The following is a 15,053-nucleotide window of genomic DNA, read 5'->3' as shown; positions in this document are numbered from 1 at the left end:
AGAGACGGATACCGGATCCGTGGCTATATTCATTATATATAATACAGCAACCGGAACGAAGTGAGGTGATATCAGCTTCACCAGGGTAAGAGGCATCAGCAGAAACAGAGTTCAGTGGTACTCCCAGAGGGGGTAAGCCGACAAAAAAAGGACTCGGGTTGTCCGTCGAACCAGAGCACAGAAGAGACAGATTGGGTCGGCAGCCAGTTCACAAACAGCAGCAGGGCCATACAGAAACTGTGCATAATAAGAGGTGGAAATCCTGACAGGATCAAAGTAATTCAGAGTTCTTAAACAGACTCCGGTGAAAGTATTGGTTGCAAATCCCTTTTTGTTGAAGTGAACTGGTTAAACGTTTCAGCGCCTCAGTCTTTCATTTGGACAATAGCCATCGATCCAGGATCGGGGTCATCACAGCTGAGAGGTCCTGCTGCTGATCAAGTAAGTGTCTGTTCCTTCATGATATCCCTTACATTGTGCATCGCCTGAGGCCACAGCACCGGGTCAAGCCACTAGTGACATCCCCCTCAAGAGACGGACCTCATTAATCTGGTGCTGGGTACCTCGGTCTCCCGGGCATCACACACCCCTCGCATAGGGCCCTGTGTTATTCCTTGCGGCGGCGCAGCAAGGTAAACGGACATGCTGCGATCTTAAAAGACGCGCAGCATGTACGGAGTCGCAGGGCCGACGGATGCGTGTTTCCACGCATAGTGGACAGGGGATTTAAAAAAATCTCCTCCACTATGCTGGAACATCTGGACGCTGCGTGTTTGACGCTGCGGCCCCACGCAGCGTCAAACACGCAGCGTTTCCTGAACGTGGACATGTACCCTTAGACATCGGATGGCAGATATCAAGGTCTCATTTTATTAAGCTTACTATGACCTACAAGCCCATATAGACGGCTTAGGAGGGTTGATCCTACTGATAAGTTCCCTTTAAATTAGGTCTAATCACACGACAATGGATACCTTCATGCCATCTTCGCGATCGGAATCTGTGTAGGATTCAAACTCTCAAGTCTATAAAAGCCATAAATAGATCCCATCTGCTGCACAGAATAACACCTTCTGTACGCACACAGCAGAATTAGCTCATCTCCCTCACGCTGTACCGAGGAGCATCAATATAGGGAAAAGAAGGGTATAAAGCGGAAAATATTATACATACAACTTAAAGAAATACTCACGGTCAGCACTGTAGTCATCCACTAAAATAATCTCTTGTATTAAACTTGGAGGGCTTCGGATTAAAACGCTGTTAGAGAAAGGAAATACAGAATCATGAGTTACGCTCTGTATCAGAGGATGCACAGAGTCTGTAATGTATCCCGTGTCCAAATGCGATGCCCCGAACTAATGCCAACTAGATCTGTGCCCATCAGGACGTCTCAACCGCGAAAACATTCACTGGTATTAAGTATCAAAAAATTCCAAGACATTTTGGATCCCTTTTTTTTTTTTTTGCAGTTGACTGGAAATTCATATTTAATCCCTTATCCGCTGTGCATTACAATAGCATAAGTTTAACCTCTTAGATGCTGCGGTCAAATGTGACAGCGACATTTACGGTAAGAAGTAGGGAATGAGCCTCGTGGTTCTGACACCCTTGCCTTTATTGCTTGTACATGTCCGCGCTTAACTGTAAAGTGCTGCAAATTATTATTATTATCAATCGTACAACATACTAAAGTAATTTTAGGCGACAGACTATCAAGTAATCACAGGTACATGTTCCCTAAAGAGACTAATTAGAAATGCAAAAAATATTACAAATATATATTTTTTAAAATAATACCAAATATAAAAGTTATCCCTTCCCAAACCTTAATGGAGATATATATATATATATATATATATATATATATATATATATATATATATATATATATATATATATATATATATATATATATATATATATATATATATATATATATATACACATACATACGTACATACATACAGTATATAAAAAAATATTTATTTTTTTACAATAGCTATTCCTGTGTGCATCATTGTGCAAACTAAAATATAAAATACTAATAGATTACGGTAAATATTTATCCCTGCAATTGAAATGGCAGATTTTGTAGGGGTTTTTGTTTGTATTGTTATTTTGTACTTCATTTCTTTGAGAATGCAGTTTCATACAACAATATAAGGGCTAAAACAAAATAGGTTTTCTTGCATGATTTTTTATTTTTTAAACAACCAGCAGTTTAAAAAAAGTCCTATATAAATTTGCTCTCACAGCCATACTGACTTGTTGCACAAAGTTAACAAGTCATTTTTATTCCAAAATTAAACATCGTAATAACGAGACCCCCATTTTTTTTTCTCAGAACATTATATGGTAAAATTATTCAAAACTGCAACATGTCCTGCAGAAAAACAAACAAAAAAGAAAAAAGTGCACTTTTGCTGCCATATTTTGTTCTCAAATCTCAAATAAACAAATGTGAATAAAAACAATTTTGCCAGTAGTCTGGATTCAAAATGCATTGCTATTTTCTGACTGCAGCTCATATCCAGTTCTATGTGTCCCTATGGAAACAGAATAAAGGTTGATGCTGCCATCTTATGTGACTTCCTTCCATCTGAATTTTTATTTATTTATTTTTTAACAGCTAGGGGTCTGATTATAGTTTGTAACCATTAAGGCAGATTGATCCGCATAGATGTAAAAATTATAAAATATTTTTAATCAATGGCATTTGCAAAGTTGTTTCAATTAATACATTAGATGCATGGGAAATGCTTGCACATGCTTGACTGTAGGTACGGTCTTACTTTTTTTGTTGGCCTCATTCCGTTTTGGGTAATCAGTAGAATGATGTGCTTTACTATAAAGCTCCATCTTGGACTCATATATTGAGTCAACTTCTCCCCTTTTTATATGGGTTCTAGTGTGATTTTGATATTGCCCACACCTGTTACTTGCCACAGGTGAGTTTGAACGAGCATCGCATGTTTTCTATTATTTTTTATTTATATAGCACCATTGATTCCATGGTTCTGTACATGAGAAGGGGTAACATACAAACTACAGACATAACTAACAGTAAACAAACTAACAATGATAGACTGGTATAGACCCTGACTTTGCAGGCTTCCATTCTAAAGGATGATGGGGAACAAGACAGTAGGTTGGGGGTTGCAGTAGCTCCAGTGGTGTTAAGGTGGCAGTGTGGTCATTGCAGGCTATACATTTTCTTGAAGAGATGGGTTGTCTGTCTGATGGATCCGGATATGATGGATAATCGGACGTGTCAGAGCACAGAATTCCAGAAGATGGAGATATTTGGGAGAAGTCTTGGAGGTGGTTGGGTGAGGAACAAATAAGTGTGGAGGAAAGAAGGAGGTCTTTATTATATGAAGGAAGAGATTAGTTCAGAGATGTACGGAAGAGACAGATTAAGAATGGCTTTGTAGGTCTCCTTTAGTTAGTAGTTTGAACTGGATACGTTGGGGAATTGGGAGCCAATAAAGGTATTTACAAAGGGGAGAAGCAGAGGAGTAGCGAGTAGAGATATGAACTACAGGTGCTTCTCAGAAAACTAGAATATCATCAAAAAGTTAATTTATTTCAGTTCAACACAAAAAGTGAAACTCATATTATATAGTGTCATTACAAACAGAGTGATCTATTTGAAATGTTTATTTCTGTTAATGTTGATGATTATGGCTTACAGCCAATGAAAACCCAAAAGTCGTTATCTCAGTAATTTGGAATACTTTATAACACCAGCTTGGAAAATGATTTTAAAATCCAAAATATTGGCCTACTGAATGTATGTACGGTATGTTCAGTAAATGCACTCAATACTTGGTTGGTTTGCATCAATTACTGCATCAATGTGGTATTGCATGGAGGCGATCAGCCTGTGCCACTGCTGAGGTGTTATGGAAGCTCAGGTTGTTTTGATAGCAGCCTTCAGCTTGTCTGCATTGTTGGGTCTGGTGTCTTTCATCTTCTTCTTGACAACCCATAGATTCTCTATTGTGTTAAGGTCAGGCGAGTTTGCTGGCCAATCAAGCACAGTGATACTGGTGTTTTTAAACCAAGTATTGGTACTTTTGGCAGTGTGGACAGGTGCCAAGTCCAATTTCCATCTACAAAAATCTTGTCGGCAGAGTGAAGCATGAAGTGCTCTAAAATTTCCTGGTAGACGGCTGAGCTGACTTTGGTCTTGAAAAACACAGTGGACCTACACCAGTAGATGACATGGCTCCCCAAACCATCACTGATTGTAGAAACTTCATACTAGACCTCAAGCAGCTTGGATTGTGGCCTCTCCACTCTTCCTCCAGCCTCTGGGACCTTGATTTCCAAATGAAATGCAAAATTTACTTTCAACTGAAAACAACACCTTGGACCACTGAGCAACAGTCCAGTTCTTTTTCTCCTTAGCCCAGGTAAGACGCTACTGGCGTTGTCTATTTGTCATGAGTGGCTTGACACAAGAAATGTGACACTTGTAGCCCATGTCCTGGATACGTCTGTGTGTGGTGGCTCTTGAAGCAATGACTCCAGCAGCAGTCCACTCCTTGTGAATTTCCTCAAAATTTTTGAATAGCATTTTCTTAACAATTCCTTCAAGGCTGTGGTTATCCCGCTTGCTTGTGCACCTTTTCCTACCACACTTTTTCCTTCCAATCAACTTTCCATTAATATGCTTGGATGCAGCACTCTGTGAACAGCCAACTTCTTTAGCAATGACCTTTTGTGGCTTACCCTCCTTGTGGAGTGTGTCAATGACTGCCTTCTGTAACAAAAAAAAGAAAAAGAGACAAAAAGAGCGTGCACACCTGCTACAAAATATATAGCAAATTGTAGAGTAAATTTTATTACAAGCAAAGACACCATACAAATATAAAATCGATTAAAAAACTGTAACAAAGTACACAACACCCCAATATAACAGCCTATGCAGGAAATGCGAAATCTGCAAAAAACACGCTAAATGTACTGTACTAATAAACACCTCGTTCACAAGAAATACAATATGAGGTATACCAACATGAATGTTTATAACAGAAATGCACGGACAAAGCCCTCTAAAGAACACACACACACTATAGGCGTCCCTATATGTGTCCTAAATGACAACAAATGTGAAGGGCATGTAGCGTGTATACAGTATGCTGGTGGCCCTGAATGACTTTCCCTGACGAAGCTGCTTTTTAGCAGCGATACGCGTGGGATCTTCCCACACCCCATACTTTGGCCCTAAAACATCTGGGTGTTTTGTTGACCATCTTCCTTGCTGCCTTCAGTTTCCAGCATTGCACAGTGTTTCCTGCTCTCTCTGTGGTCCACAATTTTTTTTTTGCCAGATACATGACCGGGCTCCAGGTTGTATTCATTGCCTGATTTATTTGAGCTTCTCTTTACTCTCTGTGGTTCCCAGGGTTCATCTGCAGGCTCGTACTTTGTGAGATTTTACTCATTTGCAATATTCCTTTCACCCTTTCAGGGCCACCAGCATACTGTATATGTATACACGCTACATGCCCTTCACATTTGTTGTCATTTAGGACACATATAGGGACGCCTATAGTGTGTGTGTGTTCTTTAGAGGGTTTTGTCCGTGCATTTCTGTTATAAACATTCATGTTTGTATACCTCATATTGTATTTCTTGTGAACGAGGTGTTTATTAGTACAGTACATTTAGCGTGTTTTTTGCAGATTTCGCATTTCCTGCATAGGCTGTTATATTGGGGTGTTGTGTACTTTGTTACAGTTTTTTAATCGATTTTAGATTTGTATGGTGTTTTTGCTTGTAATAAAATTTATTCTACAATTTGCTATATATTTTGTAGCAGGTGTGCACGCTCTTTTTGGCTCTTTTTCTTTTTTTTGTTATATTTGCTGTTTCCATGCCTTATGTAGCACCCTGTTTCCTCATTATATACTTGCTTATATTCTAGTGGTGCACCCGCCATTATTCTTATTGTGAATGACTGCCTTCTGGACATCTGTCAAGTCAGTAGTCTTCCCCGTGATTGTGGAGCCTACTGAAACAGACTAAGGAACTTTTTTAAATGCTTATGAAGCTTTTGCAGGTGTTTTTTGTTCTTCTAATTTACCGAGATAATGAATTTTAGTTTTTTATTGGCTGTAAGCCATAATCATCAACATTAACAGAAATAAACACTTGAAATAGATCACTCTGTAATCGCTCGATATAATATAGGAGTTTCACTTTTTGTATTGGAGAACTGAAATAAATTAACTTTTTGATGATATTCTAATTTTGTGAAAAGCACCTGTAGTTGGGTTAGTCGCCCACCAGGGCCTGGGGTACCCGATAACTTGTCCAGTGTTCACAGGGGGATGTCACGGTGGTGACCTGGTCCGTGGCCCTGGGCGCCCATGTAAAAGGGGAAATTGAATAAAGTTTATGTTCGTGATGCCACCTGTGGTATTTGGTCAGTGGGGACCGACGCTGCTTTAAGGGGTCCTCTGGGTGATGTTATAGCAGCTACAGTAGATGGTATAACTTCACACAGGTAAAGTATATCCCCAGGGCTCCCGGTGTGTAGATGGAAGATGGTGAATGGTGCAGTAAAGAAAGAGGACACAGGTTTGCAGTCTCTTTACCTGGTTTACTGAAGACTTCAGGCAGCCACAGTCCAGGGTACCAGATCACAGGTACAGGCAGGGTCCAGCCGGCTTGGAAGCGAATCCAGAGTCCCCTTTACCAGGTGGAGATAAAAGCCTTCCTCTAGCGCGGTGGTGTTGTAGTCCCTTACTGCCTGTAGCTTCAGATAAGGTCCTCACAGTTCTTCTCTCTGCCCCCCATATAGGATAGGACAATACCTGTATGACAGGTAACTCGAGCCTTTTTACAGGGACTCTATCACATCCCGGGCTCTATGTGTTACTGTGTCTTCAGGTGTGTGTGGCGGACAGGTAACTTGCAGTTCAGCTGTCCTGCCAGTCTCTGCTGTAAGTCGTAGAGTCTCCTACAACCTCGGTGTTCTGGCTACCGGTTATCTGGCTTCAGAGAGAGGCAGCTTGTTCGCAGCTGGTCTCCCCTGATGTCACTCTCCTGTGCTTCGCTATCCTTCATGCTAACTGAACGATGTCCTTTCCTTCTGTATCTCTGTCCAGGAGCTGCAGCACTTTCTCGTGGCTACAATCATATAGGAAACAGCGTATTTTGAACAATCACTATAACAATCTGACGAAGGCACGATGCCGAAACGCGTGTAGGGGCAGTGGCACCATCACTAGGGCATTGGTAAGTTTGCACTCTCTATTGTTATTGTTCTACTCCTTGTCCAGTGTTCAATATGTCGCCATCGATCTGTATTTCTAAGTTTTTGCAATATGGGCACGCCAATATGATTTGATAAGGAAAAGGTCTTTGGTGTGCACTCAGCATTAATAGGGCGAGGAGCTGGTGTAATGGACCAATGGCCCCAAATAACAGTAAAAGCCAAAATTTACCGCACTCTCTATATGCTTGTTATGCAAAATTTGGTATAAATTTATTATACATAATCTGGGAGCGTAACAGAATATTACAGCATATGCGATCTTTATACAACATTTCGGCTCAACCAGAGCCTTTGTCATGTAATCGCTATTGTAATCTAAATGTCAGCCTGTGGCTGTTCCTGTCCAATAACGTGGACCTGCAGTGTTTGCTGTGGAAAGCGGCCGCTCCCGCGCCTCGCTAAAGACCGGTGTGTCTTTAGCGAGGCACGGAACGCCGCTTTCCACAGCAAACACTGCAGGTCCACATTATTGGACAGGAACATCCGCAGGCGGACATTTAGATTACACTAGCGATTACATGACAAAGGCTCTGGTTGAGCTGAAACGTATAAAGATCGTATAAGGAGGTGAAACACAAGAAGAGTCTGGGGGCGGTTACTTTCTCGGCTCTGTGCCTGGAACCATTGAGCTGTGCTGCAGGTTCCCCAGGAGGCAGACTTAGAGACTGGGACAGGAAGGAAGCTGGGCAGAGAGCAGGAAAGGCATGCGTGCAGGGGACAGAGCAGCGTGAGCAGCGGTCAGAGCAGGGCACAGCTGCGCTCCGGGAGAGAGAGAGCTCCCGGTCAGAGGACAAATACAGCGAGATTGTCCGGAAAGACTGCATCTTGTGAGTACATGAAAGCAGACTCTGCTGTGACTGGAGAGGGGCGCTTTGAGACCCGTGTAGAGACATTGGCCCGTGCAGAGACTGCGACCCCCTGGTTCCCGCGGTATCAGTACAGAGACTGTGATTCCTGCTGAGAGACTTAACAGTGCAGAGCCCCTGATTCCTGGCTGTGCTGTAAAAGCTAAAGACTCAGAGCCCGTGCATATCACATTAACTCCCGAAACCCCAGGCAGCGGGCTCCTAGAGACTACTCAGCCCACGGACAACAGAGGGATGACAAGGGCCGCTGTTTCTCGGTGCCTACGTTGGAGAAGACGACCTTTCAAGCAAGTCCTCATCAGACTGATAAGTGTTCTTTTCTCAAGAAATCTTGCTTACTTCTGTTACATTGTTTGACTCCCATATGTTTGCACTGTTTTATTGCTAGTTATTTTCCATTGCTTCCTTCCTGCGAGGAGAACCTTATTCCTGTTATTAAACCCCTCAACTGTTGGTCTGTCTGTTCTGTGGTGACATACTCAGTACCTGCATAATGCTGTAATATTCTGTTACGCTCCCAAATTATGTATAATAAATTTATACCAAATTTTGAATAAAAAGCATATAGAGAGTGCGGTGAATACGGTTTAATAGACTCTAAACTGATTGTATAAATCTATAGTGCCTTTTTTGCCTCTCTTTAGAATTGTTATAGCGATAGGGGAACACTGAGGTATGAGTATTTTTACATTATTATACTCTTAATACTACCAGCTCTGTGGTGGTGCCACTATATATTTGTTTGGCTCAACTGCTAGCATCTGTGGCTACCTTTTTAATTTTATATGTATGTTTTAAATATCAATAAAGATTGTTATAGTGATTGTTCAAAATACGCTGTTTCCTATATGATTGTATGCAGTTAGCGTAGAACAGGTGTTTCTACATATCCAATTTGGATGCAATAGCTTTATGAAATTTCTTTCAGTTCACACAGTGTGTTAATTGTGCGTCCCTTAGGCTAGGGGTAACCATCTGACTTTCTCGTGGCTGCAAAAGCTCCTCATACGTTCTTCCTGCCTCAGACTGCTCCAGTCTGCTTCCTGGCACTATCTGACTGAAACTCTACTAACTTTCCCTCCAAACCACAATATATATAGGGGAGTCACCTATGAATAGGATCAAAAGCTCCCCCTTGTGACCTGGAGTGTGAACATGTTGTGTGTATGGTGATTACCTGATAAAAGATATCCTTCATCGCTTCCAAGCGTAACATCACTCTCCCTGTGAGGAAAGCAGTGTCACTGTGATGACCAGGACCCTGGGGCGCCACATGGGCATCAGAGTTAAGCTTGGACTGGAAAGGTGTGAGAGTGTTATCAGGGAAGCCACAGAGGAGGATGCTGCAGTAGTCGAGGCAGGAGATTATGAGGGAATGTACAAGCATTTTAGTAGAATGAGGGTTGAGGAAAGGACAGATTCTGTAAATATTTTTGAGCTGGAGGTGGCGTGAGCTTGGATGTGCGGTTTGAAGGACAGGTCAGAGTCAAGGCTTACTTCGAGGCCGTGGATTTCGGGTACTGGAGAAAGCATGATGTCATTTATTGTGATAGATAGATCAGGTAGTGAAGGTACGTGAAATGGAGGAAAGATAATGAGTTCAGATTTGTCCACATTGAGCTTAAGGAAGAGAGAGGAGAAGAAGGAGGATATGGCTGATAGATACCCAGGGATTCCGGACAGCAGAGAGGTGACGTCTGGGCCAGACAGAGTTCTGAGTCTCATTAGTGTATAGCTGGTACTGGAAGCCATAGGACTTCATGAGTTGTCCCAGGCCAAGTGTATAGATTGAGAAGATTAGGGGTCCTAGAACAGAGCCTTGAGGGACTCCAACAGAGAGTGGGTGGGATGAGGAGGTAGTGTGGGAGTGGGAGACGCTGAATATGTGGTTAGAAAGGTATGAGGAGATCCAGAAGAGGGCAAGGTCTTTGACGCCAAAGGAAGAGAGAATCTATAGTAGGAGGCCGTGGTCAACTGTGTCGAAGGCAGAGGACTGGTCTAGAAGTAGGAGTATAGAGCATTGTTAGCTTTGGTTGCAAGTAAGTCGTTAGTAATTTTGGCAAGGACAGTTTCAGTGGAATGGTGGGGATGGAAGTCAGATTGTAAGTTGTCAAAGAGCGAGTTAGATGAGAAGTGGGAGGAAAGTTCAGAGTGAACATGCTGCTCAAAGAGTTCGGAAGCGAATGGGAGCAGCGATATGGCGTGAAAGCTGGACATGATGGTCAGGTCAATGGATGGCTTTTTTGAGGATAGGTGTAGTGTTGAGCATTCCGATACCGCAAGTATCGGGTATCGGCCGATACTTGCGGGTATCGGAATTCCGATACCGAGATCCGATACTTTTGTGATATCGGGAATCGGTATCGGGATTAATATCAATGTGTAAAAGAAAGAATTAAAATTAAAAATAGGGATATACTCACCTCTCCGACGCAGCCTGCACCTTACCGAGGGAACCGGCAGCCTTCTTTGCTTAAAATGCTCGCGTTTACTGCCTTCCGTGACGTCACGGCTTCTGATTGGTCGCGTGCCGCCCATGTGACCGCGACGCGACCAATCACAACAAGCCGTGACGTAATTTTCAGGTCCTGAATGCCTAATTCTAGAATTCTAGATACTTTGCCGGTATCGGCCGATACTTTCCGATACCGATACTTTTAAGTATCGGACGGTATCGCTCAACACTAGATAGGTGTGATTGATTGCATGTTTGAAATCAGAAGGGAAGGTACCAGAAGTTAGTGATAAGATGAAGATAAAGTTCACATTTCTTGATATTTATGGGAGTCTCTTTTCAATGTGATTGAATGTGACATATGACAAGGATTCTGTTTTCTGTTTTGTACCTCTCAAACCAGAAAAACTAAATATAGGGTTTTAACATGCATTCATAAATCAGCCTGACCCTAGACACATGTGGGAGACTTTGAAATGATTGTTTTTTTCCTTTGGGAAACTCCACCTATGTGAACAGAAAAAGATACAAGTACTCTCCAGAAGGCATATATACTCAGACACCTAATTAAGGCTATATTACCCGAAACGCATTGTGTTTGCCATATTTATGGTCGGTAGTCTTGGTATTTTCCCAATACTGCTCCAACTAAAAAAAACTTTTATTACTTTTTGTAATATATATATTAAATAAATAAAAATACTTTTTTTCATTCATGACGACATTCTGTTGATTTCTCTTAGAATTAGAACTCTTACAATTTTCTTCTATTCAAATGGAAGCTCCTTCCAGGATTCTCCATCCACACATTATGGCATGTTTGAAAGCAGAAGTGAAGGACTGACTGGGTGGATCAGAAAAATGTGGTAGATATAGTATATCTTGACTTCAGTACAGCATTTGATAAAGTATCTCATAGTATCCTTATTGAGAAAATGACCAAGTATGAGATTGACAAGGCTACGGTTAGGTGGATTCATAGCTATCACCCTGTACTCCTCCTTGGTCAGGCCTCATCTGGAATACTGTGTCCAGTTCTGGGCACCCCGTTTTTAAAAATACATTAACAAACTGGAGCAAGTTCAGAGAAGATCTACCAGGATGGTGTGCAGACTGCAAAGTATATCCTATGAGAAACGGTTAAAGGATCTGGGAATGTTTAGTTTACAAAAATGAAGGTTAAGAGGTGACTTAATAGCTGTCTACAAATATCTGAAGGGATGTCACAGTGTAGAGGGATCATCATTATTCTTATTTGTACATGGTGTGATGCAGTGACCCCTGTAACAGGTAGGGGGTGCTGCATGGTCTCCCCAGTATACACACGGAGGTGTATTGAGGCTGTGAGAGTGTATGGCAGTTGCATGCATGGATTTGATTATATGACAAAGTCCGGCGTTGTGGTGAATGGCCGATATGTGTGTCGCAGAGGAGGAGACTCTGCGCTGCCAGCCTGAAGCGATGTGGTGTTGTGGGACTATAGGTCCCAGAAGTATTTTGTATGTTTATAATGGGAGGTTGGCAGGGCTAGTTATGTGAGATGGGAGGGACAAACTAGCCACATACCCACACTCCCACCCAGGGGAGTGGTTACACCTAGATAATGTGACCAGGGTGTGGGTCACATGTGTTCTGAGTGAGTGGACCTGAATGGTCCATATGCTGGAAGGTCCTGGAGAGCCTGTGCTGGAAGACCTGGGAATAGGCTTCCTGAAGAGCACATGGTAGGGCTTTGGACCTGGTTGCCTGGGGTGTTGGACTAATGTCCTGAACAGCACCTGGACAGGCCACATGCCTCTGTGTTGGACGGTCCCAGGTGGGATGGACATCCTGAAGAGCACAGTGTGATCGTGGTTCTGAGACTGTGGACCTGGACGATCGGTGTTGGGGAAGCTACCGTCCTTCGGTGGCTCTGGACTAACTGACGTGTGCCTGCCAGGCAAGTTGGTGATCCCCGTGAGGCAGTTTCCCAGGAGAGAGGACTGACAAGGAGTCAGCAGGTGGAGCAGGAGCTCCCATAAGGTACCATTGATTGTTGGTGCTTCTTATGTTATATAAACTGTCTGGTAACCCATGGCAACTGGTCAGAGGAGGACCAGCGTGATTAGTTGCTGCAACCTGTTAATGTGAAGATAATGAGTTAAACCATATCTTGCTGTGTTAAAGAATGGACTACATGTAAGTCAGTGATATGCAACTTGGCTTACGATGTGGTTTATGCTGTATAAAATAAACCGTATGGACTGTTTTTGTGTTCAAAATTCGTGCCCGTGTGCTTGAATCCCGTGCCAAGCGAGAAATCCCCTACCCGTTAGTGAGTGCAATCTCACAATGGAAACATGAGAAGCAATGGAATGAAACGAAAAGGGAGAAGATACAGATTAGATATTAGGAAAAACTTTTTGACAGTGAGGGTGATCAATGAGTAGAACAGGCTGCCACGAGAGGTGGTGAGTTCTCCTTCAATGAAAGTCTTCAACAGAGGCTGAACAGACATCTGTCTGAGATGGTTTAGAATCCTGCATTGAGCAGGGGGTTGGACACGATTACCCTTGAGGTCCCTTCTAATCTAACATTCTATGATTCTATGAAATCCATGCTTGAAACAAAGTTGTTTATCCACAATTTTGGAACGCTGTCCTGCCCATTACTCCGTATTTTTGTGTTGTTTCAAATACACACAAATGAAATAAACAAGTGTATAACCAAACATGTGTAACTGCAATAATTTTCTGGGAGAAATATTCATTTTCTGGAACAATAACAAGGGTGCCAACACTTTCGGCCATGAGTGTATACAAGCTTTGAAGAACTGAGAGTGGTGCACGTGAGAAGCCAAAGTTTGGCATAAGGACAATAGGGCAGTTATCATTGAAGTTGATAGTTTCCTCCAATTAAGGAGTAATGGTAACAGTGAATGGATGTAGAACAATAGCCGGCACTTGGCTGAATGCTCAGATGTGAAAATGGGAACGACCTGTAAATACTGGTAATGGTTTATTTATGTAAGGTAAAGTGCAGCATAGGACAAATGAGCTTTCATTGGAATGTAGACTGTTGAGGTTATTGGGCTTTACACTAAATGTGCCATATTGGTGCAACAAGGGCTACACTGTTAAGACGTCTGGCACACAAGCGCTTCCTTATCTTAAAGCCAATAAGGTGGAGATAGAATTGGCATTTTTTTGCAATGCAGACATGAGCTAATCTACAGGAAAGGAATGTAAACTTAATTCCAAGTCAAACATTTTAGAGAGATTTCAGCTCATTTATACTGTAGCTGTCACATTTCCAACGTTCCAGGGTGCGCTCTGCAATTAAAGGGCATCATCTGAGAAATATTAAATGTAGACATCGACGCTGGTAATGGTTTGAAACAACAGAATAAAGCACTATTTACCCATAAAAGATCCTCGGGCACCGCCTCTCCGCTGCTCCAGGTCATTCTTTGCTTATAGGGCTGCAGGGGTGACTTTCCATTTACAGCACATGACTGATGCACTGGGCTCAGAGGACTCGTGTCATCCACCCGGCCATCACTGGCTGCAATAATCATATGTTGTAGATGGGATGTCACCACATAACATGACTGCAATGCTTCATTTAATCTTTAGTGGCCTCCAGAATCACTCACAATTTACAGTATGTTGAATTTATGGCCTGGTAACCATTCTAACAAAGCTAAATAATCCAAAGCAGAAAACCACTTTAATTTATTTATTAATAGGGCTATTCCTATCTCCAAGATTGTATCACAATATGTGGTTGGTGTAATAATAATACTATCAGCAAATGCCAACAATTAGAAATATAGTATAGTTCTTCTGATTAGCTATGTCGCTTACCCCATGTGCATGGCATTGCAAAAGCTCTGGTATCCATGGTTAATAGTAACAGTTAATTAGTTAGTTATTCATAACCATGCATATCTAAGCTACTGCAATGCCCTGAATGTGGGAGAAAGCCACATAGCTAATTAGAAGAACTATACTACTTTTCTAATTGAAGGTATGTGCTAGTATTATTATTATTACACCCACTACATATTGGGATAGGATCTTGGAGATGGGAATGCGCCTTTAAGTTTACTTGGACATGCATTTTCTATGGATGGGTAATGAGCGTAAGTGGTAATTGTATCCTAATGACCAAAATATTCTACAAAGTGGTGTGTTATCTATAGCATTCACTGAAAGTTTATAAAAAGTATAAAACTATATTAAAGAGAGTTACCTCCTACAAATGACCGCACATATTTTGCTCTATCCGGCCACATAAAGCGGATATTTGAGTGTTAAGTCTCTCTGTACAATAAATTCAATGGACACCAACCCAATGTAGATGCACCCCCACCTCACCAATATCCCACCACTATCAGCAGATCACTGAATATATAGTTATAGCAGAACATGCCTGTATTCACTGCCCACACAAGACA

At 42.0% G+C, this 15,053-nt stretch overlaps 1 protein-coding gene across 1 annotated transcript in view; it reads right to left on the bottom strand.

Annotated features, from left to right (window-relative positions):
• The window catches only part of GALNT16 (polypeptide N-acetylgalactosaminyltransferase 16), a 212,154-nt gene that overhangs the window by 96,577 nt on the left and 100,524 nt on the right, over nucleotides 1-15,053 (bottom strand). The window contains exon 4 of the mRNA XM_077263246.1: nucleotides 1,193-1,260. Coding sequence (XP_077119361.1) covers nucleotides 1,193-1,260 — 68 coding nt within the window. The remainder of the gene's footprint in view (nucleotides 1-1,192; nucleotides 1,261-15,053) is intronic.

The sequence above is a fragment of the Ranitomeya variabilis genome, chromosome 1 (genome assembly GCF_051348905.1).
Source record: "Ranitomeya variabilis isolate aRanVar5 chromosome 1, aRanVar5.hap1, whole genome shotgun sequence".
NCBI lineage: Eukaryota > Metazoa > Chordata > Amphibia > Anura > Dendrobatidae > Ranitomeya > Ranitomeya variabilis.
Note: the sequence above shows the minus strand (reverse complement) of the source record. Positions and strands in the feature narration are given on the sequence as shown.